The sequence below is a fragment of the Chrysemys picta genome, chromosome 1 (assembly GCF_011386835.1).
Source record: "Chrysemys picta bellii isolate R12L10 chromosome 1, ASM1138683v2, whole genome shotgun sequence".
NCBI lineage: Eukaryota > Metazoa > Chordata > Testudines > Emydidae > Chrysemys > Chrysemys picta.
The window spans coordinates 201,571,002-201,598,129 of record NC_088791.1 but is presented as its reverse complement, the minus strand read 5'-3'; the positions used below and the strand labels follow the sequence as shown (position 1 = coordinate 201,598,129).

Sequence of the window (27,128 nt, the reverse complement as noted above, 5' to 3'; positions counted from 1 at the left end):
CCACTCCAATATATATGATCACCAGACTTTCCAATGGAACCACATATTCAAGAACTTTGATCTCTGCGTGAAATATTGAATAGTTGGGAATTGTATGTGTATCCCTGCATGCTATCATGGCAGCACAACTAATGCTGTATATGTGTCTGTCTGTTTTAACAGATCTTTGTATGCAGACCTGCCTGTGGGTGGGAATTTTAGGTCAATGCTAATGTCAAATGCACAGTTACTGGTTGAAATTCTTCTCTTGGTTACACCTGCGCAGATGTGGATTAACTTCACTGACTTCTTTGGAGTTACTTCTGGATTTACACAGAATTTAGCCCATAATATTTAACTCATATTACCGGATGCATGCAACTTCTGTGGGTTTTTTTCCATCTAACATGTGCTTTGCTGTAGCTATTCAATTCAGCTCATGCTCCTAGATCATTCTTTACTAAACATAATATAGATCCTTATAGTTATTGGTGAAAATTTTCAAATTTAGGTACCTAAAGTTAGGCACTTAAATCTGTGTTTAGATACCCAAATAAGTGACCATAGTTCAGAGGTGATAATCACTCTAAATTAGTTCTGATGGTGTTCAGTTAGCAATATGATTATCATTATGGAAAAAATAAAAACAGTGCAGAAACTGCAGAATCAAATGGCTCTATCCAACATATTGCACATGTTCAGTATGGGCAGAAGCGCTAATAATATTTGATTCCATTTTTCATATCTTATTCAGAACTGCTGTAGTCACAAATTACGCAAAGCCCAGTAATAATATTTAATTAGTGTAAATTGGTTATAGCATTTTGTGACATGTGGCATGCTTCTCAGTTAAGAAAAATACACTCCTTGGTGAAAATGTCATTGATATGGTTTTCCCTACAAGAGACAAAGAAATGTTCCAAATGTTCTTCATACAGCAGTTTTCATGCAATTGCGTTCTCTAACATGTGGTGTTCTAAAACAGTGGTTCTCAACTAGGGGTATGTATATCCATGGGGTATGCAGAGGTCTTCCACGTGGTACTCAACTCATCTAGATCAGTGTTTCACAACTTGGGGGTTGTAGCCTCCAGGGTGGTCATGGGATGGCTTGAGGGGGGTCGCAAGTGCAGGGCCAGCATTTGGGGGTGGAAACAGGACAATTGCTTGGGGCCATAAACAGGTGGCCTCACGAAGCTAAGTTAAATGCTTCAGCCCCACCACCTGGGGCTCGGGCTTCAGACAAGTGAAAAACAAGTTCAAGTAGCATACTGAAATGTAAGTACAATATTTATATTCCAATCAATTTATTTTATAATGATATGGTAAAAATATGAAAGTAAGCAATTTTTCAGTAATAGTGTGCTGTGACACTTGTATTTTTATGTCTGATTTTGTAAGCAAGTAGTTTTTAAGTGAGGTGAAACTTGGGGGTACTCAAGACAAATCAGCCTCCTGAAAGGTTGAGAACCACTGTTCTAAAATAATTACATAAAAGGGAGAATACATCTGACCTGCATTCGTAACTTGAAATATCTTGGATTACTTATAAATGAAGATTATTGCACCCATTAAATCTGTCATATGATTGATGAAAGTTATGCATATGGGTGAGCTGGATTTATTAGTTAATGGACTCAAAGTCCCTAACAGAATTTCACAAACCTATGTTATGTCCCTGAGTTCTGGATTTTGGACTGTACCTTTGTATTAGCTGAAAGTTATTTAAATTTCCGCATAGGAATATATATTCCTGTTAACTATCTGAAGAATCCTCTGTGTATTATTTATCCCAGCCAGTACATTAAGTATCCAGTGTTTATGAAATATTCCCCAAATACCATAGAATAATCCAGGGGTAGGCAACCTGTGGCACGTGTGCTGAAGGCAGCATGCAAGCTGATTTTCAGTGGCACTCACACTGCCTGGGTCCTGGCCACTGGTCCGGGGGACTCTGCATTTTAATTTAATTTTAAATGAAGCTTCTTGAACATTTTAAAAACCTTATTTACTTTACATACAACAATAGTTTAGTTATATATTATAGACTTCTAGAAAGAGACCTTCTAAAAACGTTAAAATGTATTACTGGCATGCAAAATCTTAAATTAGAGTGAATAAATGAAGGCTCGGCACACCACTTCTGAAAGGTTGCCGACCCCTGGAATAATCCATACAGTCAGAGGCACATTATTTTGGGTGTTTGGATTCTGACTTACGTGATTTTTTTGCAACTAAGATCTCAATCATTAATGTTGCAATAGAAGTTTTTTGGATAAATACTCATCTGAAGGATATCATTTAATATGCAGGATTGACTCTGTATGTTCAGTAAGACATTTAGCAAGTGTCTGTAGAAAATCCACAAAATACCCTGGAAAATCCCACAAGCCACATTGTGTTAGATCCAATATCTTTTTTGGCTGATAACACTTTTATTTTAACTCCATGTTGCCATACTAAGTTTCATATCAGTTTATTCATTTCTGTTTGTTTTTGTGCTGAGGGGAACATACTATATTTAGTGTAGGGTGATTTGGACTTTAAACGTCAGTGGATGACCATGTGAGAAAGAAGGCATTGTAGGAATAGAATTCTCCTTTTCCTTTATCTATTGAGATTTTTCTAATGATGCCCATAGGGAAACTGTCTTTGCCCAACTCGAAGTAGGGTCTTCCTCTATTTAAATGGTTTAGACAGTAGTGCTATTGAAACTTATTGGAGTAGAGTGCCTCCAGTTAAAGTGCATCCTGAAATGGAGATCACTTATTCTGCATTGTTCTGAAAAGTATGCCTTGAACCAATTAGAGAGTGGGGTTTTTTAATTGAGAGAAATGAGTTGATCAAGAAAACTAACACTGGCAAACATAGAAACCAGTGATCTTAAAATTACAAAATAACTGAATGAACCCTCGTCCTTAATATTAAAGACTGTCACTGCATCTAAGGAAGAACAAGTAAAGTTTTAGACAAATAGAAAGCTAGTAGCATTCTGTGTGAAGGGAGATTGAAAAGAGGCAATGAATTTAGCCTAGTTATGGTAGTTAGCATTATTTTCTTTTGCTACTAAATTTCTTTGCTGTCTTGTGAAAAAGGTTAGTGATTGAAATGAATGTATTTATTCATTTCATTCTTGTTTCAGTTATTTTTCTCCAGTGACCTCAAATGGATCCTTTTACAGTCTGAAAAGAAAAATGGGCCTGATTCTCCTCTCATTTGCAATCTTTTATACCCTCTGTAACCAGGGCCGGCTCCAGGGTTTTGGCCGCCCCAAGCAGACAAACAAAAAAAGCAGCCGCGATCGCGTTCTGCGGCAGCAATTCAGCGGGAGGTCCTTCACTCCGAGTGGGAGTGAGGGACCATCCGCCGAATTGCTGCTGAACAGCTGGATGTGCCGCCCCTCTCCGAAGTGGCCGCCCCAAGCACCTGCTTGGTAAGCTGGTGCCTGGAGCCGGCCCTGTATGTAACCTGACTGGTGTGAAGTAGCTCTCAAATTACAGCAGTGTAATTGAGAAGAGCATCAGGCCCAACACACTTAAACTCAGTGGCAGATTTAGAGTTAGTGGGGCCCTGTGCTCAGCTTCATTTTTGGGGCCCCTCCTTGGGACGCAGCCAAGAAAAAGAACATTCTCTCTTATCCCCCCCCCACACACACACCCCTGTTTTTCATTCTTTTTTTCTTCATCCTCCTTCTATAAGTAATAGGAAGTAAATGAAAATAAAGTGAGGTACCTTGATTGTTTTTGTAGTCTAACTTATTTTTCGACAGACCACTTGAAAATCACTGAGGGTCTTGGCAGGCCACTTAATGATCTTTCCAAATATTGTTTGTACCGTTAGCTAACTGTTGTAAAGTGCTTTGGATAAGAGTGCTTTATTTAAAAAAAAAAAAAAAAGTAAAAAAACATTGGGGTGTGGGGTCTGGCCAAGACTCAGGGTGCGGGAGGGGGATCAAGGCTGTGGGCACATGGTCTGGGAGGAAATTAGGGTGCAGGAGCAGGCTGGGGGTTGTGGAGGGGTGCAGGAGTCAGGGCATGGTTGGGGGGGGCTGGGTATGTGTGGGGGGTGCAGGAGGCAGGAAGGGCAGGGGGATGGGTGTGTGTGAGGGGGTGCAGGAGTCATGGCTGGGAGTGTGTGAGGGGGTGCAGGAGTCAGGGAAGGCAGGGGACTAGGGGTGTGTGAGAGGGGTGCAGGAGTCAGGGCTGGGGGTACAGGGTCTGGGAAGGAGTTTGGGTGCAGGAGGGGGTTGGGGGTGCAGGGTCTGGCCAGGAGTTAGGGTGCAGGAGGGGGTTCAAGGCTGGGGCAGGGGGTTGGGGTGTGGAGCGCTTACCTGGGGCAGCTCCTGTTTGGTGCGAGGGGTACAGGTGGGGATGTGGGGAGGGGTGCAGGAGCTCCCATTTGGTGCTCAGGGTGGGGGTGGGGATGTGGAGGGGTGCAGGAGTCAGGGAGGGCGGGGGTTGGGCATGTGTGAGAGGGTGAAGGAGTCAGGGAGGGCTGGGGGCGTTTGAGGGGGGTGCAGGAGTAAGGGCTCAGGGTGTACAGGGTCTGGGAGGGAGTTAGGGTGCAGGAGCTGGCTGGGGGTTGGGGTGCAGGGTCTGGCCAGGAGTTAGGATGCGGGAGAAGGCTCAGGGTTGGGGCAGGAGGTTGGACTGTGGAGCGTTTACTTGGGATGGCTCCCATTTGCTGTGAGGGGTGCAGGTGGGTATGTGGGGGGGTGCAGGAATCAGGGAGGGCAGGGGGTTGGAGGGAGTGTGAGGGGGTGCAGGAGTCAGGACTGGGGTCATCGGGGTGCTCCCAGCCCCCTGCCCTGAGCAGCTCATGGCAGGGGGTTGGGGAGGGGTATGTGTAAGGGGAGTGCAAGGGCCCCGCCTTTGCTCCGCCCTGTGCCCCGATTCCATCCCCTTCCCCAAGGCCCTGCCCCCACCTCTTCTCCGCCTCCTCCCCTGAGCGTGCTGCGGCGGGGCAAGCTTGGGGCGGGGGGAGGAAGGGCGGGAACGCCACTCGCTCTGAGGAGGAGACGGGGGAGGAGGGATCTTGGCTGCCGGTAGGGGCGGAGTCTGCAGCAGGAGCCCCAGGAGCCCTCAGGACCAAGCTTCTGCCCCCACAGCTGCCCGGCCCTGGGGCCCCGTATTGTTGGGGCGCCCCGTGCCAGGGCACCCTGTGTTTTACCGTAAATCCGCCTCTGCTTAAACTTATATTTGTGATACCTAACAAATTTCCATTAAAAGGGAAATGGGGGTGGGGAGAGTGGAAGAAAGAGTTTCTCCCTGAGGATATGGTGGAAAATGTGTTTCAGCTCATATTGGCACATCCACGTTTACTTGGCAAAGATTCCTGTTAGACTAATGAGAGCTGAGTTTAAGGTGACCATTGCCAGATTTAATTTCTCAATTGTGTGTGGAAATAATTAGATTTCCCATCATTGAAGCAGTAAAAGTAATCACAGCAATAGCATATTGTTATAGTAGAACTTTAATGTAATAAAGATTTATTGATAATTGCCTTACTTTACTACTAACTGATGTGTCTTAGAAGAATAAAAAAAAGAAAAATATGCACACCTTAAGGTCAGGAAAAATTGCAGAGACAGCCCCCTAAAGAATTTGTTTTTTTCTTTTATTATTCATTCAGATTCAGCCAGGCTACTGCTATAATGGGTTAGTAGCTAATTTTAAGTAGAATATGTGAATTGCGATAGTATTTTAAGAAGTACTATCCTGCAGTGTTTGTTTTTAGCTGGTCTCTTTGTTGCCTATAGTAAACAAATGAACAGACAGAGGTTGACAGGTGAAAGAATTTATCTTGGTGTATTTAAAAAACAAAAACATAGCCTTAATTTTCAAAAGTGACTATTGATTTTGGGTGTCTTAATTTTTAGGTGCCCAGTTTGGAAAACCTTAAAGGGGCCTGATTTGGGAGGGTGGGTGCTCAGCATTTTCTGAAAACCTCACTTGTTTAAAGTTCCTCAAGTTTGGCACCTAAAATCATTAGTACTCTTTGAAAATTTACATCCATAACCATATGCCCCTTCCCACCCAAATACAGTAGTTTAATTTCTTGCCTTGCCTTAACATTTAAAAAAAGATTTCCAATGATGTAAGCTGTGACAATGCGGTTCTGGCGGAACCCAACTGAGAGTGCCAACTCAGGACAAATTGCTCAAATAGGGCAGTTACAGCCCAAGGCTGGGGTTTTTTCCACCTCTAAGGCAAACCAAACCAGCCAGACTAAGAGGACTTCGGTCTCACCCCACTGGCTAACCGCAAGTCTCACAAGCAATCTCCTTAGACACTCCAGTTTCCCAGTATTACCACCAGTGCCACTCGTTATGGGGACAAATGGTTATGAAAACCAATATCCCAGTAAAAGAAAAAGGTTCTCCTGATCCCAAAGGACCAAGCCCCAGACCCAGGTCAATATACAAATCAGATCTACCCACAAATCACGCTGTTGCCAATCCTTCAGAATCTAAAATCTAAAGGTTTATTCATAAGAGGAAAAAGATAGAGATGAGAGTTAGAATTGGTTAAATGGAATCAATTACATACAGTAATGGCAAAGATCTTGGTTCAGGCTTGCAGCAGCGATGGAATAAACTGCAGGTTCAAATCTGATTTGCTGCAGATCCCTAAGCGGCCCCCTCAAGGATTGAACTCATAACCCTGGGTTTAGCAGACCAATGCTCAAACCACTGAGCTAGTCTCTGGAATACATCCCCCGCTGGGATGGGTCCTCAGTCCTTTGTTCAAAGCTTCAGCTTGTAGCAAAGTTCCTCCAGAGGTAAGAAGCAGGATTGAAGACAAGATGGAGATGAGGCATCAGCCTTATATAGTCTTTTCCGGGTGTAAGAACACCTCTTTGTTCTTACTGTGGAAAATTACAGCAAAATGGAGTCTGGAGTCACATGGGCCAGTCCCTGCATACTTTGCTGAGTTACAAGGCGTATCTGCCTTCTCTCAATGGGTCCATTGTATAGCTGATGGTCCTTAATGGGCCATCAAGCAGGCTAGGCAGAGCTAATCTCAGCTTGTCTGGGATGTCACCCAGCAGCATAGCATAAGTTTGCCATACAGACAGTATAGAGCCAATATTCATAACTTCAACTACAAAACTGATACACACATATAGACAGCATAATCATAACCAGTAAACCATAGCCTTGTCCTAGACACCCCATTTGACCCCCTTTATACAAGATTTGGGTGCCACTACAGGACCTTGGTTGCAACAATGGTCTATACGGTCCCAGTTTATGTCAATAACGTCACATAAGCTCACAGTCACAGTGGTTGCAGAGAAGCTAGGCTGAGAATAGTCTGACATGGGGACGTACAGCAATAGGCTATTGCACTGCCATTGGAAAGAAAGAGATTCATGACTGAGACAAGACTTTGCTTCTCAGCCTATTACAGGGGTGGGCAAACTGTGGCTCGTGAGCCACATGTGGCTCTTTTACCATTAAAGTGCAGTTTGCAAGCCCCCCAAGTGCCCACCCTTCTCGACCTACCAGACTGGGTGAGGAAGGGCTCAGGATCTCTACCTTGTAGTGGGGTAGGGGCTTCTTTCCAGCAGGAGGGAGACTCGGGGCTTCAGCCCTGCAGGACTCACTAGCTGGGGCTCAAGGCTCCAGCAGGAGTGGGGCTGAAGCCCCAAGACCTGGCTCCTGGCAGGTGTGCCCGAGCTCTCTAACTTGTGAAGATTGTCCTATGTGGCTCGGAAGGCCAGTAAGTTTGGCCACTCCTGGCGTATTAGCAATGAGGCAAGGCACTTGCAACACCTGCTCTTTCAAGTTAAAGGTCTTTAACTTCAGATAGCTGGTCACCAGGCTTACAGTTGTTCCTGATGTAAGTAACCTTGAAAACACTGGGTGAAATTCTGGCCCCATTCATGTCAATGGCAAAACTCCTATTGATTTCAGTAGGGTCAGGATTTCCTCCAATAATTCTGGATCTGATAGTATGGTTTCAGATATATTCTTTGCCTGGTGCTGTGATATCAGAGCTAGAAATATAGTTACCTCTGCCCCCCACTGTTCCTCAAACTTTTCCAGTGTGCTGTGTGCTAATAGTCCACCAGGATGCTGCTGTCTGTTCTTGCTGTGGCTGCATTCTCGTGGTCCTCTGTGTATATCATTTGGGATGTGCTTTGGGTCTCTCGGGGCGAAAAGTGCTGTCTGTATGTAAAATAATAATTATTCCTTCTGGTTAACTCTTGATGCTTTGATGCACCAGCAACTCTGAAGGTATTAAAGGAATGTCCACAACATATACTGATTTCGACAGTCTAATACAAATTTCAGATCAAATGAATACTTCCGTATAGAGCTACACTGAATAGTCTACTTACATGGACCTCATCACAATAGCATCTGAGCACTTTGCAGTCATTAATGAATTTTTATCATCACAACAGTCCTGTGAGGTAGGAAAGTATTATCTCCATTTTACAGACAGGGAGCGGAAGCACAAAGGGCACTAAGCAATTTGCCCAAACTCACACAGGGAGTCTGTGACTAAGCCAGGATTGAACTCAGATCTCTTGAGTCTGAGTCTAATCCCTATCTACTAGATCATTCTTCCTATGAGCTAAAAGGCCTGGTTAATTTTATTGTGCTTGCAAATAGCTTTTTCTGGACTTCTATCTGCAAACCAAATACAGTGTTACTTGACAGCTGTATACTTTCTAAGCAGCTGTGTTTTTTGGCAATTAGACTTGGTTTGTATTCTGCAGTCTGATGTTAATTTCTCTTCCTCTTATCTAGTTTTACTGTTTAGTGCACAATGTACTCACTGTTCATCTTGTGTTTTACATATGATGACTGCTTTGGCTGATATTATTGCTATTTCTTCTGAAATGAAGGCAATAACAGGAGTCATTTAGGACCTCCAGTAGCACTACAAAAATCAACTGGAATACAGTTGTCTTGTAGTGTCTTCAAATGGATGGAGCTTGATTTCAGGTTGCCATAGAAACCCCTGTGGAGGCTGTACAAATTGTCTTGCCTTGTTTATCCTGATTTAATAACAAGTGGACTTCTACAGCTTGAGACAATAAACAAGGCATATTCTTGGCAGGCTCATTAGACCAGCTAATGCACCGCTAATTTCTAAACTTTGCACCCCCCAAAAAGTGGCATATAGAAAAATATGGTCCAAATTATGGTCTCTGTGGTGGCTTTTATACTCTCAGCTGTGTTTAGTGGGGGTAGAGGATGCAGTGGTGCACTGCTCCAGCACCAGCTGCTGGAGGCGTTCTGTTTGTGGCAGAGAGAAGTAGAGAGAATCCCTGCAAGGGTGGTGGGGGAACACACTGATGCAGCAGCTACTATTCTCCTGGAAAAGGTGCAGCATGTGCTCCTCCCTGTGCTGGCCTCCAGCCACTACAGGGCGCAAAAGGAAGCAAGACTAGTACCTTAGTCACAGGAGTGCTTCCACTGAAGTCTATGAGGCTGTTTGTGTGCAAGGAAGGTGCTACTCAGCATGAGTAAGGCTTGGAGAATCAGACTCGGAAACAGTGTGTTCCATTTCCCTATTCTGCACCCAGTCTTGTTGGATTTTCATTATGGGCCAGATTACACACAATTTACATACAGGGCCAAGCACAGCACCCCAAAGGTGTCTAGTGCAGAGTGTGCTATGCCAGGTTAAGGGGTATTAGCAGTAGGCATACTCCAGGCTGATCAAGGAGACATCTGTATCTCTGAGATCCCTTTCTTAGTGCTCCCTGTGAGGCAGTCAGTGTCTCTGTGCTGCCTCCATTGCAGAGCTGTGCATTAAAGGCACACTTTAGCTCTATGATACCTTTTATTCAGCTAAAACAACAACAGTATTGGGGACTAATTTCCTCCTACTGTTACTCACACCTTCTTGTCAACTGTCTGAAATTGGCCACTCTCATTACCACTACAAAAGTTATTTTTCCTCCCTTGGTATCCTGCTGTCAATTGAATTGTCTCGTTAGACTGACCTCACACTTGGTAAGGCAACTCACATCTTTTCATGTATTTATACCTGCTCCTATATTTTCCATTCCATGCATCTGATGAAGTGGGTTCTAGCCCATGAAAGCTTATGCCCAAATAAATTTGTTAGTCTCTAAGGCGTCACAAGGACTCCTCGTTGTTTTTGCTGATACAGACTAACACGGCTACCACTTTGAAACCTTTTATTCAGCTGCCACCTATGTAGGGTCTCCCCTTTTTCTTTCCCGTTATACTGAGCTAAACCGGCATAATTCTGACACTGACCAGGGGAGTGAGGAACAACATGTGTCAATGAACCTCACAGCTGATATTTAGAGACAATACATTGGAAGCACCAGAAGGGAATATTCTTTCTCCTCCTTAACTCAAATATCACCACTTTCCTTATGCAATAAATGTTGTTGTTGCTCAAATGTATCCTCTTTAATGGGCTAGCATTTCTCATCATTTTCTCAAATGAGCCAAATTATGAGCAGTAATGAGAAACTGTGTGGTGACAATGAGAAGTGGAATATAAAAGGAAAAACTGGAGACACCCAAGTGAGCCTCCAAAACAGTTAGACACTTTTGCAAGCTTCTCACTAACAATTTTTTTCTATATAGTATTTCAAGTCTTCTACCAGCACAGCTGCACAACTCTAACACAATGTGTGTGATGCTGCACCACTCAAAGCTATATCCCCGGCAAGCTCAGGGAAGCATTTGAGACATAAGGCTAAAAAAAATACACAGGGCCAATTTCAGAGTTTTCTCTAAAATGGGCTCTCTGGAGTGTGAACCACACAGTTAAGTGGGGAGTTGGAGGCAAGGCACAAAAGTTGCTCCCCATCCCTCAAGTGGTTTCTAAGGCATGCACCTATGCACAGCCCCTAGCTTGAATCTGGCCCTTGAGAAATAGATGAGTGAAGGTGAGACGCTCAGTGAATGGTTTGAGAAATAGAACAATTTAAGATAAAGTGAGAAACACTGGAAGAAAAATATCTCATTTTATGACACCTCTCTCTCATTCTCAGTATGCAGAGTAATAAAATAGAAATAAATGCGCTCTCCAATTTTCAATGCAGGATATTAGAAAAAAATGAGAAATTCAAGTTACAGAAAAGATAGTGGGAAATTTTTCAATCCCTTTTGATTATTATACCCATAAATAAATAAAAAGTGCGCTTCCAAATATTGCAGAATATTTAAGGCAGAATTACATAACACTCTTGTCTAATGCACCCCAGATTTGCACCAGGAGCTGACCTAAGGAGCTGGGTTTAGTATTTTGCTGTCTTCTCCCTGACTTATATTTTAAAGGGGGATTGTTTTTCTTTTCTTTTCTTTACAGGTCCATTGCATATTGTGAAAAGAAACCATGTCTCTTTAAACTGTCTGAAATTAACACTGAGGCTGTATTCATTTTTGCTGCTTTCCCCTGCATGTTGGGAAAAAGCTAGAGAAGCCCAATTGATTTCTAATTGTACTGTGTGTGGTGGGGCTGCAATAGAGTAGAGTGTGGGAAGAGAGGGGCAGGCTGCAGAGGGAGAATTCATTTCCCCTCCATGCACAGACATGGCGCCCTAAGCTGAGAACGTATAGCCCTATAGTATATGTCAAGGGACGGGGGAAGAGAAAGAAATGGGCGGAAGAGGAGAAGAAGTGCAAATGGGGGGGTGTCTATTTTTGACCTATTCAGGAAGGCAATCATCCACCAATCTGCTGCTTGAAGTTGTAGGATATTCCTCTTTATTTCCCATGCTGTGGCTATATGCAAAGGCACAATGAAGGGGGAGGGGAAGGCAGAGTGCCCAGACCCCCCCACCCTTGGCCATAGACACTATGTATTCCTGTGCACTTTGCACCCTGACCTCTGCAGCTGAGGGTCCCCTTTGCTCCCTGAGCTTCTGAGGCACAAGCCCAGAGTGGGGCAAACATGGGACTATAAAGGGATGGGGCCAAGGCAACCTCCTCCCCAATAGGCTGCTGTCTGGGGGTCCCAGTGCCAGTGCCCAGTACTAGTGCTAGGCCTGAACGGGAGGGACTTCCTCTGAGTTGGCAAGTGCCAGGCCTGGGTGGGAGTGCTCGACGGTGGATCAGTGCAGTTGAGAGGTCAGGGCTTGGAGCCACCAGGAGCCAGGGCAGAGCCAGAGTCAGGTGATGCTGGGAGCTAGACAGCAGAGACTTCTGAATAGCGGTGCCTCCCATGGGTAGCAGGAACTGGGCACAAGTTGTGGGGAGGTGAGACTGGCACAGCCTCTGTGGGGAGTCACCTCCTGCTCCCCTAGGACGCCTCACACTGCCCCTATTGTCTCCCAGTTTTCCCCCACTGCACCCTAGCACCCTACCCCTCACCCCTGCATCCCCATGTCTCTCTCCACCCCCAGCCTTCTCTTTCTTCTGGGACTCAGCTCCCCTGGGCCACTGTCCACCTCCTGCACACCTTTTTGTGGTGACTTCTGCTACTTGGCAGGTAACCTGAATTCCCTCCTTAGGAAACCTCGGGTTGCACCCCTGTTTACATGATATGAAGGATCTTCACCCAAACTTCAAGAGGGAGCTTAAATCGGTCATCTCTGCTCACTCTCTCATCAGGTGTTAAATATTTGTAAACTTGAAATTCTTGGCATTGTCTCTGTTCCACCGGTGGGCTCTCTGCCCATCGCCAGTGAGTCAGCCCTGACCAAGAGGGTCTCTGACCCTTGCCCAGTTTCTGCCAGCTGTCTGACTGAGGCATGCTGCAGGACTGGGGAGTGGAAGGAGAAGGTGGGATGGGATTGTCTCTGACTAACTTGAAAAAGAGAAAAAGGAAGCAGTATGGAACTCCTTAGAGGTGTTTCGCTCACCTCTAGGTGACAACGGCAGGGCTCCCCAAACCCAAAAGGAAAGGATGCAACCTAGTAGTCCAGCACCAATAATATAAATCCCTCGTTTGTGAATCTCAGTAACCGAAGATGGGCATAGACCCATGCAGTCATGTCTGCTACCGGGGTGCCACCCGAATTTTCTTAAGGAGGAGGCCCAAAGCTCTCTATCCTCTGTCCTGCACTCAGCCACAAGCTCTCTCCCCTGCATTCTCCACATGCTCCCAGCCTCACACTACCTCCGCTGCTTTCCCCACACTCAGCCCTGAGCTCTCCACCTACTGCTCCCCATATCCAGTCCTGAGCGCTCACACTACCTTTGCACCCAGACCCACACTCTCCTCTGCACCCAGCTGCACACACACTCCCCCCCCCCCACTCCCACTGCCACCCGCCCAGCTCCAAGCTTTCCCCATTGCGCCCAGCCCCACGATCTCCCCATCCCACACCCAACCCCATGCTCTTCCCCTGCACCAGGTCTGAGCTCTCCTTTCTGTCCCTACTCCACAACTAGTCCGGAGCTGTTACCCAGAGAGGTGGTCAGGCTGAAGAGCACTATCCCCACCACCAAGATTGGATGTTTTTCATCCAATAATTCCTAAGATCTGCCCTAGGAATTATTTTGGTGACATTCTGTGGCCTGTGATATACAGGAGATAAAGCTAGATGATCCAAATGGTACCTTCTGGCCTTTGAATCTAGGAATCAGCAGGAGCCAGGCAGTTCTGGGAGCCCCAGACCCCATCCTATTTCTGCTTCCCCATGAAGCACCAAAAGCCCATATCTAGTCACCCCACCCTCCTGTGACTGGGGGTTCCCAGTGTCCCCTGCTCTGCTTGTCCCTGGGGACTGGGGATGCCCAGTGACCCATGGGCTCCGGAAGAACTGCAAAGATTTTTTGGGGGGAGGAGGGAAGCAGGTGCATGGGGTCACAGTGTCACCCAAATTTGGCCCAGCTACTCCCCTTATCCCATCCTGCTGGAGGGGCAGCCAGGTCAAATCTGAATGAGTGGTGTTGAAGTCTTTAAATCACAGAATTTGGGGACTTCAACAGCAGAGTCAAAGGAAAGGGGTTGGGTCAGCTTTTGTGGCCTGCATCATGCGGGGGGTCAGACTAGATGATCATAATGGTCCCTTCTGACCTTGAAGTCTATGAGTCTATGAGACCTTGTACATGGGGTTGTAGCGCCGTCTGGCTACAGCTCTGTCATGATGAAGGGGCAGCCAGGCCAAATCCCCAGCTCTGGTCAGGGCCAAGCGCGGGCCTCCTCCACTCTTGGGGAACCCCTGGCTGCTGCTATAAACTCTGCTGTTTATCCAACTTCTTCCCATGCCCTATCGGCATTGCCTTGGCTTTATCTGAATTTTGTCTCAGCCAGTTAGCTCTCATCTATGTCACCGTTTCCATGAAACATGGATGCAGGGCAGTCCATACCGCCTCATGAAACCATCTAATGGACTCAAATATACATAGACACATGCTTTAAAAATAGTGAAACTTATATATAAGACTGTCGCGCAAAGGCGTAACATTAAACAAGATTAAATGAGTTACAGTTCCTCAGCCACACTTACCCATCTTCCCTGCTGAACAGAGGGTTAATATTTGTACTCATTGATTTGTACCTGTCACGCAATTAGCCCACAAAATTACAGCAGCCAACCCACTCTAACTATAATTCTTCCTAACTAGCAATTGCTTTTATCCTGTACATACCATGTAACCACATAGAAAGTCCTAATATTTCAAGTCTTTGTAGGCATAAATGTGTAACTATTACAACTTCTAGGTACATGATGGGTGCACAATACTTCGAATACCAAGTGTTTGAGTACTATTATGTCATAGAGTAACATAAGAACACAGCACACATTTTTTTCTTCTCAGAACTATGACTACAGGATAAATCTCCAAAAAAGAATTATTGATACTTTTTTGATTCTTTAATGTCATCGTGTATAGGTTAATTCCCTCTTCTCTTTCATGAATGTAAAAAATCCACTTCTGATAACCCAGAAGCCATTATCTATTTAACTGAACAGCTTTCTCCCTTGATACAAAAAATATTTACACAGAGGAAGATTCAGTTTGTTTCCAACACTACACTGTGTTTTCTGTATCTCTGTTGGGGAGGAAGAAAGCCTTTGGCACTTAAAATATGGAGCTCCTAATAAAAATGAAAATGTTCTTTGGAATCTCTGACATGCAGAAAAGCTGTACGTGGTTTATAAAAAAAAAAATCAAATGTTGAGAGAAATGAAGTAGGTCTGGAAGATGTTTGTTCCTCTAGCATACGTCTTACATTCAAAAACTTTAAGTATTGAATAGAAAGAGAATGAAAGAATTAACTGCACCCTATGATCTGCTAGTAATCCAACAATTCTTATGAAAGAAAGAAATTGTAGTAATCCCGTATTTCATATATGCAACAACAGGGCATTTTAACTTTCTCAGTTTCTGAGAATGATCGATGTTTTTTTTCTTATGAATGTTTTTCCTACCTATGTAATAAAGGATCATCTGCACAAGGGCTATAGGGATTATTCCATTTTGTCTTCAGAATAAATGCAAACACACAGTTACGCTGTCCACAGCCTTAGAATGATGTATGATCTGGCCTTTTGGAGAGAGAGAGAGAGAGAGAGAGAGAGAGAGAGAGAGATCTGGCCTTTTGAGGTAGGGGTGTGTGTGTGTGTGTGTGTGTATATATAAAAGCAGTGGTTTTTTAAATCACATCTCTAAGGAGTATGATCAGCATGAATATTAAATTACTGTTCCTTTCTGCAGGGTATCTTTTTGGAAAGCTAAGACTGTCTTTCCGATATTTCCAAAAAAAAGAAGCTCTATGCCAAATTGGCCTAAGGAACAATGGGATAATCTAGTTTGACAAACTTGTGATTGTTTTTTACAATCTTGGTTCACATTCATAAAAGTAAAGAGGATTGCTGTCCTATTGGTTTTTCTGTGTCTCTGATCTCCATCATGTGCTCTCATAATTAGATCACCTGGAAGAGAAAATAATTTATCTTGCAAAGCATCCACATTCAGCCAATTCGATTGTCAGGGCCAAAACCTGCTGCATTAAAATAAATCCCTACATCAAATATACTGTTTACTTCTGACTATGGATGGGAGGTAGTGGCCGGAAGTGAGACAGAGAGTTGATGGGAGAGAGAAGAAATAGGAAAGGCTGTTTTCCTGAGATGTCATTCTATATATCATTATTGTATATTATTTGTAGCACCTAGTGGCTACAACCAACACTGGGGGCCTATCTCTTTAGGCACTGTACAAACACATAGAAGGAAACAGTACCTGCACTGAATAGCTGATATCTTGTTGTCTAAAATCTTAAGTTTTTAAAACCTTGGAGAATGAAGCTTGAGTCTTTGGGATTTTATCTCTCCCAGTGTTTTTTACACAGAGCACTCAAAGTTAATGTTAACCAGATGATTCCATAGTAAAAATGCATTTCACATTTAATAGGGTGCTAAAGCTTGCAGGCCTTTTCAAGGCTTCTGGAGACCGAATGGAAAGTTCTGACCACACAGTTTTGTTATTTTTAAAAAGCTCTTCTTGCTCTGTATAGGTCTTATACTTTAAAATGATGATGTCTCTTTTTCCTGTAGGTATGTCAGCAGCCAAGCTGCTGGATGAATCTGGGCTTAGTGTTTTGGTTCTAGAGGCCCGTAACAGAGTTGGAGGACGGACTTTCACGGTTAGGGTAAGTGCTTTTTGACAGCAGTAACACTTGATTTCGTGGGCACATAGTGCCACTTCTGCCATTGCCAAGAAATGGGTTAAGGATGGGAAGAGGTTCTGAATAATGTGGATCTTCAAAATGGGTATAAATGTAAAGGTTGCTTATTAAACACTACATCTCATTTGGATTACGTGGCATGTACAGTGGTTGCCAATGTGCTTAACATATATCAGACACTGAATTTGAAAATATTCCCTTCCGCCTTCACATACAAGTTAGACTTCTGTCCGTTGCAGAGGAGAGTCAAATCATTATTACTTTATATACATGTGCCGGTGGAAGGAAGTTGCCAGGCCAATACAATAATAGCTAGTTCTCATTGGGTATTGTTATGATGTCAGAAAATACAGAGTTGCTATAGATGCCGTACGCAGCCAGGATCATATTGTAGAAAGATGTATGTTTGGAAGAACCAAAGGTGGTGTTTTAGGGCAAATGGGCACTCTTTCTACATGCTTGGGTCTCCACTGCTTTGCACCTTGTCTACTCATTGACATTTGGGCACGACTGTGGTAAGGCGTGGAGAATTCTAATTTAGCAGTGTTTGACACTCACTTTGCACCAGCTTTGCACAAGTGTAAGTAACTACATAATGTAGACCGCAGTGGAGAATCAGGCGCTAACTTTCTTTTGCTCTGGCAGGAAATGAACAGTGAGACAATAGGGCCTCTTGAATTCTGTTGTTGACTCGATCCTGTACCTGTTTGAGTCAATGGAGTTTTGTCATTGACCACAGTGGGTGCAGGACAGAGGTCATTGAGGAGATTTTGCAATATCTAAGACCACCTTCCAGTTCCAAGAGTTTTCTGTTGCAGGCTATCCTCTAGCCTTTCTAATTCTTGCCATTTTTCTTTTGACAGAACAAGCAAGTTAACTATGTAGACGTTGGTGGAGCGTATATAGGACCTACACAAAACCGGATCCTCCGATTGGCCAAGGAACTGGGTATAGAGACGTATAAAGTCAATGTAGCAGAGCGTCTTATCCATTATGTGAAGGTAAGATTTAAAGCTTCTTTTCTGCACACAGCTAATGAGAATGTTGAACTTTGAAAAGTACTGGCATTTGTAAAAAAAAGTCCTGTCTAAAGTGCCTCTTTGGTAGTTATTGCTTTTCCATTTTGATTTATTGGCAATTGAAACAAAGATTTTCTTTTTTAAGTGTAAAAATGTAATAAGAAAAGCTAAAAAGGAGTTTGAAGAACAGCTAGCCAAAAACTCAGAAGGTAATAACAAAAGTACATCGGAAGCAGGAAGCCTGCTAAGCACCCAGTGGGGCCCCTGGAGGATCGAGATACAAAAGGAGCACTTAAAGATGATAAATTCATTGTGGAGAATCTAAATGAATTATTTGCTTCAGTCTTCACGGCTGAGGATGTTAGGAAGATTCCCAAACCTGAGCCGTCCTTTGTAGGTGACAAATCTGAGGAATTGTCACAGATTGAGGTGTCTCTAGAGGAGGTTTTGGAATTAATTGAAAAACTTAACAGTAACAAGTCACCGGGACCAGATGGCATTCACCCAAGAGTTCTGAAAGAACTCAAATGTGAAATTGCGGAACTACTAACTATGGTTTGTAACCTGTCCTTTAAATCAGCCTCGGTACCCAGTGACTGGAAGATAGCTAATGTAACGCCAATATTTTAAAAGGGCTCTAGAGGTGATCCCGGCAATTACAGACAGGTAAGTCTAACATCAGTACCAGGCAAATTCGTTGAAATAATAGTATAGAATAAAATTGTCAGACACACAGAAGAAAATAAATTGTTGGGCAAAAGTCAACATGGTTTCTATAAAGGGAAACCATATCTTACTAATCTATTAGAGTTCTTTGAAGGGGTCAACAAACATGTGAACAAGGGGGATCCAGTGGACATAGTGTACTTAGATTTCCAGAAAGCCTTTAATAAGGTCCCTCACCAAAGGCTTTTACGTAAATTAAGTTGTCATGGGATAAGAGGGAAGATCCTTTCATGGATTGAGAACTGGTTAAAAGCCAGGGAACAAAGGGTAGGAATAAATGGTAAATTTTCAGAATGGAGAGGGGTAACTAGTGGTTTCCCTAAGGGTCAGTACTAGGACCAATCCTATTCAACATATTCATAAATGATCTGGAGAAAGGGGTAAACAGTGAGGTGGCAAAGTTTGCAGACAATACTAAACTGTTCAAGATAGTTAAGAGCAAAGCAGACTATGAAGAACTTCAAAAAGAACTCACAAAACTAAGTAATTGAGCAACAAAATGGCAAATTAAATTTAATGTGGATAAATGTAAAGAAATGCACATTGGAAAAAATAACCCCAACTATACATACAATATGATGGGGGCTAATTTAGCTACAACTAATCAGGAAAGAGATCTTGAAGTCATCGTGGATAGTTCTCTAAAGATGTCCACGCAGTGTGCGGCGACAGTCAAAAAAGCAAACAGGATGTTAGGAATCATTAAAAAAGGGATAGAGAATAAGACGGAGAATATCTTAATGCCCTTATATAAATCCATGGTACGCCCACATCTTAAATACTGCATACAGATGTGGTCTCCTCATCTCAAAAAAGCTATACTGGCATTAGAAAAGGTTCAGAGAAGGACAACTAAAATGATTACGGGTTTGGAATGGGTCCCATATGAGGAGAGATTAAAGAGGCTAGGACTTTTCAGCTTAAAAAACAGGAGACTAAGGGGGGATATGATAAAGGTATATAAAAACATGAGTGGTGTGGAGAAAGTGAATAAGGAAAAGTTATTTACTTGTTCCCATAATATAGGAACTAGGGGCCACCAAATGAAATTAATGGGCAGCAGGTTTAAAACAAATAAAAGGAAGTTCTTCTTCACGCAGCGCATAGTCAACATGTGGAACTCCTTGCCTGAGGAGGTTGTGAAGGCTAGGACTATAACAGGGTTTAAAAGAGAACTAGATAAATTCATGGAGGTTAAGTCCATTAATGGCTATTAGCCAAGATGGGTAAGGAATGGTGTCCCTAGTCTCTGTTTGTCAGAGGGTGGAGCTGGATGGCAGGAGAGAGATCAATTATGTTCTTAATATGTGTAAAATATATTCAGTCCACAGGTGCTGGGGGGGGAGCAAATGGCCATTGCCACCCTCCCCCCTTTAAACAAGGGGAACCATGCCTCCCACACACACTTTTGAGAACCTGACCTCAGCAAGGGCTCAGGGGCTCCACCAACCCCTTTTGGCTCCTGACTGGAGATGGGTGTAGTAACGGCGGCACCCCTCCTCTATTGTCATGATAGAGGGATGGCCATGCCAAATTTGAGTGGCATTTCTACCCCATGTTGCCTCTCCACTTTTGACGTCCTTCCAGCACCCATGATTCAGTCAGACGGTTGCAATTTTAAGACAGGACACATTTGGTACTTAATTATTTTTGAAAATATGCTTTATAGAGCTTCAATATTTCTGGATGGCTGTCCAATCTTTTGCATCGTGCTTTCAGAAACTCTTGTGAATCTAATCAGAAGCATTTATAGCATCTGTAAGCAGCATTATGTGAAAGTTCTTTGCTCTTTAATTTTTTTATCTTCTGCTATAACCTTGTAAAGGGGGGGGGGAATGCTCATATAGGTTTTGAGCCCCAAAGAGCCCTACAAAGAGTAAATGCCAAACAAAGAGCTACTTCTCTGACAACAATTTACATGTTTAGCTATGTCCACATCTAAACAAAATGACAGTTCCCATGCCTACTTGGCCACACTACCTACTTTTTTTATTTCCTTGAACTTCTGCATAAATTCTTCCCTTTAAATGAAGTGACACCAAGATAATGGCTGATCCGTTCTGTAAGTTGCCTGCTGCTTGGGCATGTGGCCATTTTCATTGAACAAACAGCAGTTTTATGGAATGTTATTTCTTCCTCGCTGAAGAAAAACACATAACAGCTGAAAATTGGAAGTGGGCCTTGAGAAACAGAGTTTCTGATATGAAATGCCTGGAAGACCCAGTCATGGAAGCACAAAAACAGTTTTGTGTGTTAAATTATTTTTAAAACACATTTTATTTTTCTAATGGCACTCAAAATATGCTATTTATGAAAATACTTACATGTAAATGATTTGCCTAACATTGTTATATAAATAAAATCCTATAAAGAACATGTAGGATAATACCAGATATAACATACTTGTCACAGTAACAAAGTGTCAAGGCTCCTTCCCCACTCTGAACTTTAGGGTACAGATGTGGGGGCCTGCATGAAAACTTCTAAGCTTAACTACCAGCTTAGATCTGGTCTGCTGCCACCACTCCCAAATGGGCTAACTCCCTTCCCTGGGTAGCCTTGAGAGACTCTTCCACCAACTCCCTGGTGAACACAGATCCAGCCCCTTGGATCTTAAAACAAGGAGAAATTAACCATTCCCCCTCCTTTCTCCCACCAACTCCTGGTGGATCCAGATCAAACCCCCTTGGATCTAAAAACAAGGAAAAATCAATCAGGTTCTTAAAAAGAAGGCTTTTAATTAAAGAAAAAGGTAAAAATCATCTCTGTAAAATCAGGATGGAAAATAACTTTACAGGGTAATCAAACTTAAAGAGCCCAGAGGAACCCCCTCTAGCCTTAGGTTCAAAGTTACAGCAAACAGAGATAAACACCCTAGCAAAAAGTACATTTACAAGTTGAGAAAACAAAGATAAAACTAACACACCTTGCCTGGCTGTACTTACAAGTTTGAAATATGAGAGACTTGTTCAGAAAGATTTGGAGAGCATGGATTGATGTCTGGTCCCTCTTAGTCCCAAGAGCGAACTCCCCCCAAAACAAAGAGCACAAACAAAAGCCTTCCCCCCACCAAGATTTGAAAGTATCTTGTCCCCTTATTGGTCCTTTGGGTCATGTGTCAGCCAGGTTACCTGAGCTTCTTAACCCTTTACAGGTAAAAGGATTTTGGAGTCTCTGGCCAGGAGGGATTTTATAGTATTGTTCACAGGAGGGCTGTTACCCTTCCCTTTATAGTTATGACACAAGGCTAACTGCATTTCTGACCCCTTCTGATCTCTTTGAGCTCACCTCCTCTCAGGTCTCAAGCCTCTAGCCATCACCTCTCTCTTGGGGTGGAATCACGTGATTCCTTCATTCTCATATCAGGCCTTAGCTGCAGTCCCCAGTGATCCACCATGATTAATTCAGAAGGCCTGACTTAGGCTCACACCCTGCAGTTCTGGTCCCTCTGGGAGCAGTGACAGTAGTAAACAATGACCAGGCAGCTTCCTTAAAGCAAAATATTACCTATTTAGAACCAAAGCATTTAAGAAAAACAGATCTTAAAAACTATAAAACATACTACGTATATGTCTAGCCTACCAGGCATTTACCATCTTTCACAAGGGGATGCTGGTGTTTCTAAGCTTTCTAAAGGTCTCCTGAGACTTCTAGGGTTTGCATAATTTGTTCCCTTAACTCTCAATCCATTTCTTTCCCCCTGCTTCATGGAGAGTCTCCTTTAAAAGCTGCTTAGTCTTTGTGATCACCCCAAGTCCCAGAGACCAAGTCATCTTTTAACTGTTTGTAGCTCTTTGATCTATTAATTCCTAGTCTTGGCAGAAAAAGGCTTGCAACTTTGTTGGAGAAGGATTCAAAGTCCTTGAAGTAGATAGCTTTGCCCATTGCCTTGCAAGTGTGTGCTGGAGTGTCCATATCTGGGCCATTGTCTTCTTCCTATTTATTTTTCCCCCCCAGTCCCCACTTAAGCTAGCTCAGTACATTCATACAGGAAAGTCTTAACCCAATTGCACAATAACTTCCCCTCACTGAGCAGCTCACATACAGTGTTCCTAAAATTGTCATCTCAATATTCTTAGATTATTACATATCAGCTCCTACAGTATTTATAGCATTATTACATCTCAATATTCTTAGGTTATTACATAGCAGCTCCACTTCTGTTACACTGCTTACAAAACAAATTGGACCAGATTTTCAGCCTCTGTAAATTGGTGTAGCTCCACTGACTTCAATCAAGCTATGCTGATGGCACTATTTGACCATCTAGCCTACTGTATTTAATTTAAACTCAAATATGGGCCCCTTTGCTTCTTAAATGGCTCTGCCTGTCCTCTGTGTGCTAAGAGCCTCTAATAGGATAAATGAATTCATATCTTAAATCCATTTTGACACTGTAGATCCAGATTTCTTTGTCCCAGGTTTCATTAAGCGTGCTTTAGCTAATGGCCATGCTTCTCCCATAAGCTTTCTTTGTTGTAGAAGTGTGTTCCTGAATAAGAAGCAGAATTACAAGTTTGTCAACTACCCTACATGCTGAGGGCTAGTCCTGGATTTGGCCTTGCAATCCTGCTGAGCTACCTTTCTTCTATATGTGAGGCTCCTGAAATCTCAGAACAGAGCAACAGAAAGCAGATTAAGTTCTTAACATGCCGACTGCCTTAGGTGCTAAATAAATAAAGCCCCCCTTTCTCCAGTAGGATTGCTATTCCAGGGGCTGGAAAGAGAAAACAATCAGAAGCTGCTTCCTTTCTCTATCAGTGGTTCCCCTTCCTCCTTGTCCTCCTTCAGTGTATCATCATTCAGCGTTGCACTGTAGCACAAAGATCCCACCCATAACTGGTTGTCTCATGTAACCTTGGGTTCATCTACACTTGGAGCTGGGAATGTAATTCCCACCTCAAGGAGACATATTTGTGCTAGCTCTCATTGAGCTAGCATGCTAACAATAGAATGTAGCTGTGGCTGTGAGAGTGGCAAGATGGGCTAGTTACCCCAAGTATAGGGTTACCATACGTCCTCTTTTTCCAGGACATGTCCGGCTTTTCGGCAGTCAAACCCCCGTCCGGGGGGAATTGCCAAAAAGCCGAACATGTCCGGGAAAATGGCGTCTCTGCTCCTCCCCGACTCTTCGGCTCTGTTTAAGAGCCGGGCTGCTCGAGCGCTACCGGCTTCGGGCAGCCCCCGTGCCTCCGGACCCTGCGCCGCCGGAGCCCGGGAGGGGAAGTGCCCGGCTGGGGGCGCAGGGTCCAGAGGCATAGGGGCTGCCCAAAACCTGAGCGCTACCGGCTTCACGGTTTGCCGGGCAGCCTCCAGACCCTGCGCCCCCGGCTGGGCGCTTCCCCTTCCGGGCTCCAGCTGCGCTGGGGAAGCGCCAGCTGGGGGCGCAGGGTCTGGGGGCTGCCTGGCAAACCCTGAAGCCGGTAGCACTGGGGCAGCCCTTTCCCCCTGGCTGCGAGTGGGAGGGAGGAGGGGGCGGAGTTAGGGTGGGGAAGGGGCGGGGTTGGGGCGGGGATAGGGGTGGGGAAATGGGCGGGGCCAGGGCCCGTGGAGGGTCCTCTTTTTTTATTTATGAGATATGGTAACCCTACCCAAGTACATACCATGAGTCTCTGACAGGCACATAATCAGGGTGGCTAGCCCCTCCTGCCACTTGCACTGTGGTGGTTGCATTCTATTTTTAGTGCACTAGCTCAATGACTGCTAGTGCAAGTATGTCTCCTCGAGCTGGGAATCATACCCCAAGCTCCAAGAGTAGACATATCAATCTCAGACATATCAATCTCAGACATATCAATCTTGTCTTTGTGGGAGGTACATAAACACTAGGACAGAACCTGACAGCTTGGTCTATTTCTCTCTCCCTCCCCGCAATTCCAGCCCTCAACTGCTTGCTTTTTTCCCCTGGGATATCCATTACTCTCTTTCTTTATTCCCTTGGTATTTTGTGTTATATCACATTCTCAGATGACATCTACACTATCTCCCTTTGAATCCATTCTCAAAATCCATTTCTCCTGTGATGCGTACAAGAAGATAGCTACCTAATATTGACTAGGTTGAGGGGCATTCAAGGCAATATATATTAGGGTGACCAGATGTCCCGGTTTTATAGGGACAGTCCCGATTTGGGGGTCTTTTTCTTATATAGGCTCCTATTACCCCTACCCCCATGCCCTGTCCCGTTTTTTCACACTTGCTTGTATGTTTTCTCCCTCTCCCTCCCATTCATATGTTTCTTGGCTTCTTAAATTATGAGCTCCTCAGGGTAGGGGCTGTGTCTTCATGGGTGTGGACAGCACCTAGCACATTGTAGGTACTACCGGAATCTAAATCCCAGAAAATGTAGAGTTGGTCAGCAGACTATTTGATACATAGAATTATGGGCATGAAATTCCTTTATTCATCTGGAAAATATTTGCTATGTAAATTACCAGGTTAATTAATTGTCAGTTGTGGGTTTGCTACCAAGTTCCACATTTGAACGGAAAGCACTCAGAGGAAAGATTGAAAACATTTCTCTTTAACTATAATATAGGTTCTCTATCAGCTAAGGGTTGTCACACTGTTTGTTTAGTTGTGGTTAAACAGGGAGCTCCATTCCCAAGTGCTTGTCTCTGAAGTTCACATTCCAACTGTGCTGAGATCAGAGAGGGGAATGGACAGATTGTTCAAGAAGCCCAAGCCAGCTTTAGACTTTGCTGTGACAGTTTCAACCATTCATGCCCCACCACAGATTCAGAGATTTTTTTTTTTATTCGGCAATTTCCCACATGAGTCAGGAGGCTTTGCTCTAGAATATCGCTTGGAATCATTTAATTTAGAAGCAAGGGAATTTAGCTAGGAAGCAACTAAAGGGATTTAAAGTACTCCAAGACATTCTGTGAACTTCTTTCTGGGGGAGGAATTTTTAAAGTGTATTCTACTAATTGCACTTTTAAAGAACCATGAGCTTTCACTGGTAGATGGATTTCCTTTGCAGCCACGGTGTACCTGAAAAATCCAAACCCAAACCTGCTGTCTGTCTGTCTTTTCCCATTTTTTGTTCTCCCTTTTTCTATAGAAAGAACACCACTTGTTACCATGTCAACCAACATGAGTCAAAAGCCAGTTCATATCCTGAAACACTAAATATATTTGGTTTTGGTATGTAGATTTTGCTTAGCTACTAAGCTATCTTTCCAGCAAGACTGTTCTTTATTTATTGTCTCCCATCGCCATTAAGAGTGTTTTAGGAATGAAGGGGAATAGGGGGACTTCATCCTTCACAGATTTGGTTGACAGTGGTTTTTTTTTTTTTTGGTCTGATATCTGCTACTTTCCTTGAAAGTCCCATTATCCTCTATTTTCACTTTAATGTCAGTAGAACAGGAGCCTCTAGAAATTGTAACAGTTGGTGCCTTGCTGTGGTGTTAACTGAAGCTCCTCTTACAAAATGTGCAACCTATTTGTGTCTGTCTGCAGCATTCACACTGATATACAAAACCAGTTTTTGTTTTGTTTTGTTTTTTTAATTTGGTTGTGCTGCATTTACTCAGCATTTTCAAGGCATATGAACTTCTGGCAAATGGCAATCGATTGTATGTAAAGCATGGTATCTTATATAGAGCTGCTTCCTCCAAACTAAGGATACGTCTATACTGCAGCTGGGAGCATGCTTCCCAACTCGGGTACGCAGACACACACTAGCTCTGCTCAAGCTAGCACATTAAAAATAGTGGTGTAGCTGGGGGTAGCATGGGTGGCAGCTCAGGCTCGCTGCCTGAATACAAACCCTCCCAGACCTTTTGGGTACATCCTTTGGTAGCTAGCCCAAATCGCGGCCCAAACTGCCCCTAGCTACTTTTTAGTGCACTAGCTCAAGCAGAACCAGCATGTCTGTTTCCATACACGGGGAAGCATGCTACCAGTGTGGATGTATCCTAATAAAAGATGAAAGTGCAGCCGGTGAGGGTGTGAGCAAGTCTGTGTAGAGATTTGTGAACTGCAGAATCAGATCCAATAAGGGGAACGACAGACATTCTAAATCTGAATGTCCTTGTCCCTTATGCATGAGCACTTGGGAAGAAGGGCATGATGGCGTAAGGAGCCACCCCTCCAGCCCCACCTGTGTGCATTGTGCAAGGCCCAAGGACAGTCTCAGTCCCTGCATTCAGGGGAGCATAGGGGCTGCTCCTTCTAGGTACCACCGGGGTGCACATTGCCCCAAAGGAGGCGTGGGGGAGGAGACAGGTTTCAAAACACACACACACACCTCTGCCCACCGCCCCTCCACGCCCCCAAGATCAGCATACAGGAGGAGTAGGCCGTGCCATCCTCAAGGTGGGTGCAGCTATGCACTTCCCTTGCACATCTTGAAGCTCAGGATGGGATTGCATTTCCCTGAACTTTGCTTGGGGTGAGATGGCTCCAAAGTGCATTCTACCCAGGGCTAAATGCCACCGTTTAGCCCTGTATGTGCACAGTGCAGCTCTAACAGAGACCTTCTCTCCAAATTGCTTTTGTTAAGCATTGAGCTGTGGAGCATCAGATTGTTTGTTTTCTTTTGTTTGGTGTGAGGTAACTAAGTCAAGCAGGCAGCAGGATTAAAAGTCAGTAGGAAGTGTTCAACACCCTAGGGAAAGAAAAATTAAATAAACTCTGTGGGTTAGTCAGGCAGCCAGACTGTTAGCACGGGAGCCAAGCCAGTAGGTTATTTGCTTTTCAGTTAAGGAAACAGTAGTTCAAGGTAATCCACCCAGAACATTATAACTAGTATAAAAATGAGAACTTCAACCCTTGCTCACTGCAATGAACCTTTCTGTAAAGAACAAAGACTC

The 27,128-nt window shown here is 43.9% G+C and overlaps 1 protein-coding gene across 1 annotated transcript in view; it reads left to right on the top strand.

The window, feature by feature from the left end:
* The window catches only part of LOC101932805 (amine oxidase [flavin-containing] A), a 52,019-nt gene that overhangs the window by 4,558 nt on the left and 20,333 nt on the right, over positions 1–27,128 (top strand). Inside the window, exons 2-3 of the mRNA XM_005301773.5 lie at positions 16,434–16,528; positions 17,428–17,565. Coding sequence (XP_005301830.1) covers positions 16,434–16,528; positions 17,428–17,565 — 233 coding nt within the window. The remainder of the gene's footprint in view (positions 1–16,433; positions 16,529–17,427; positions 17,566–27,128) is intronic.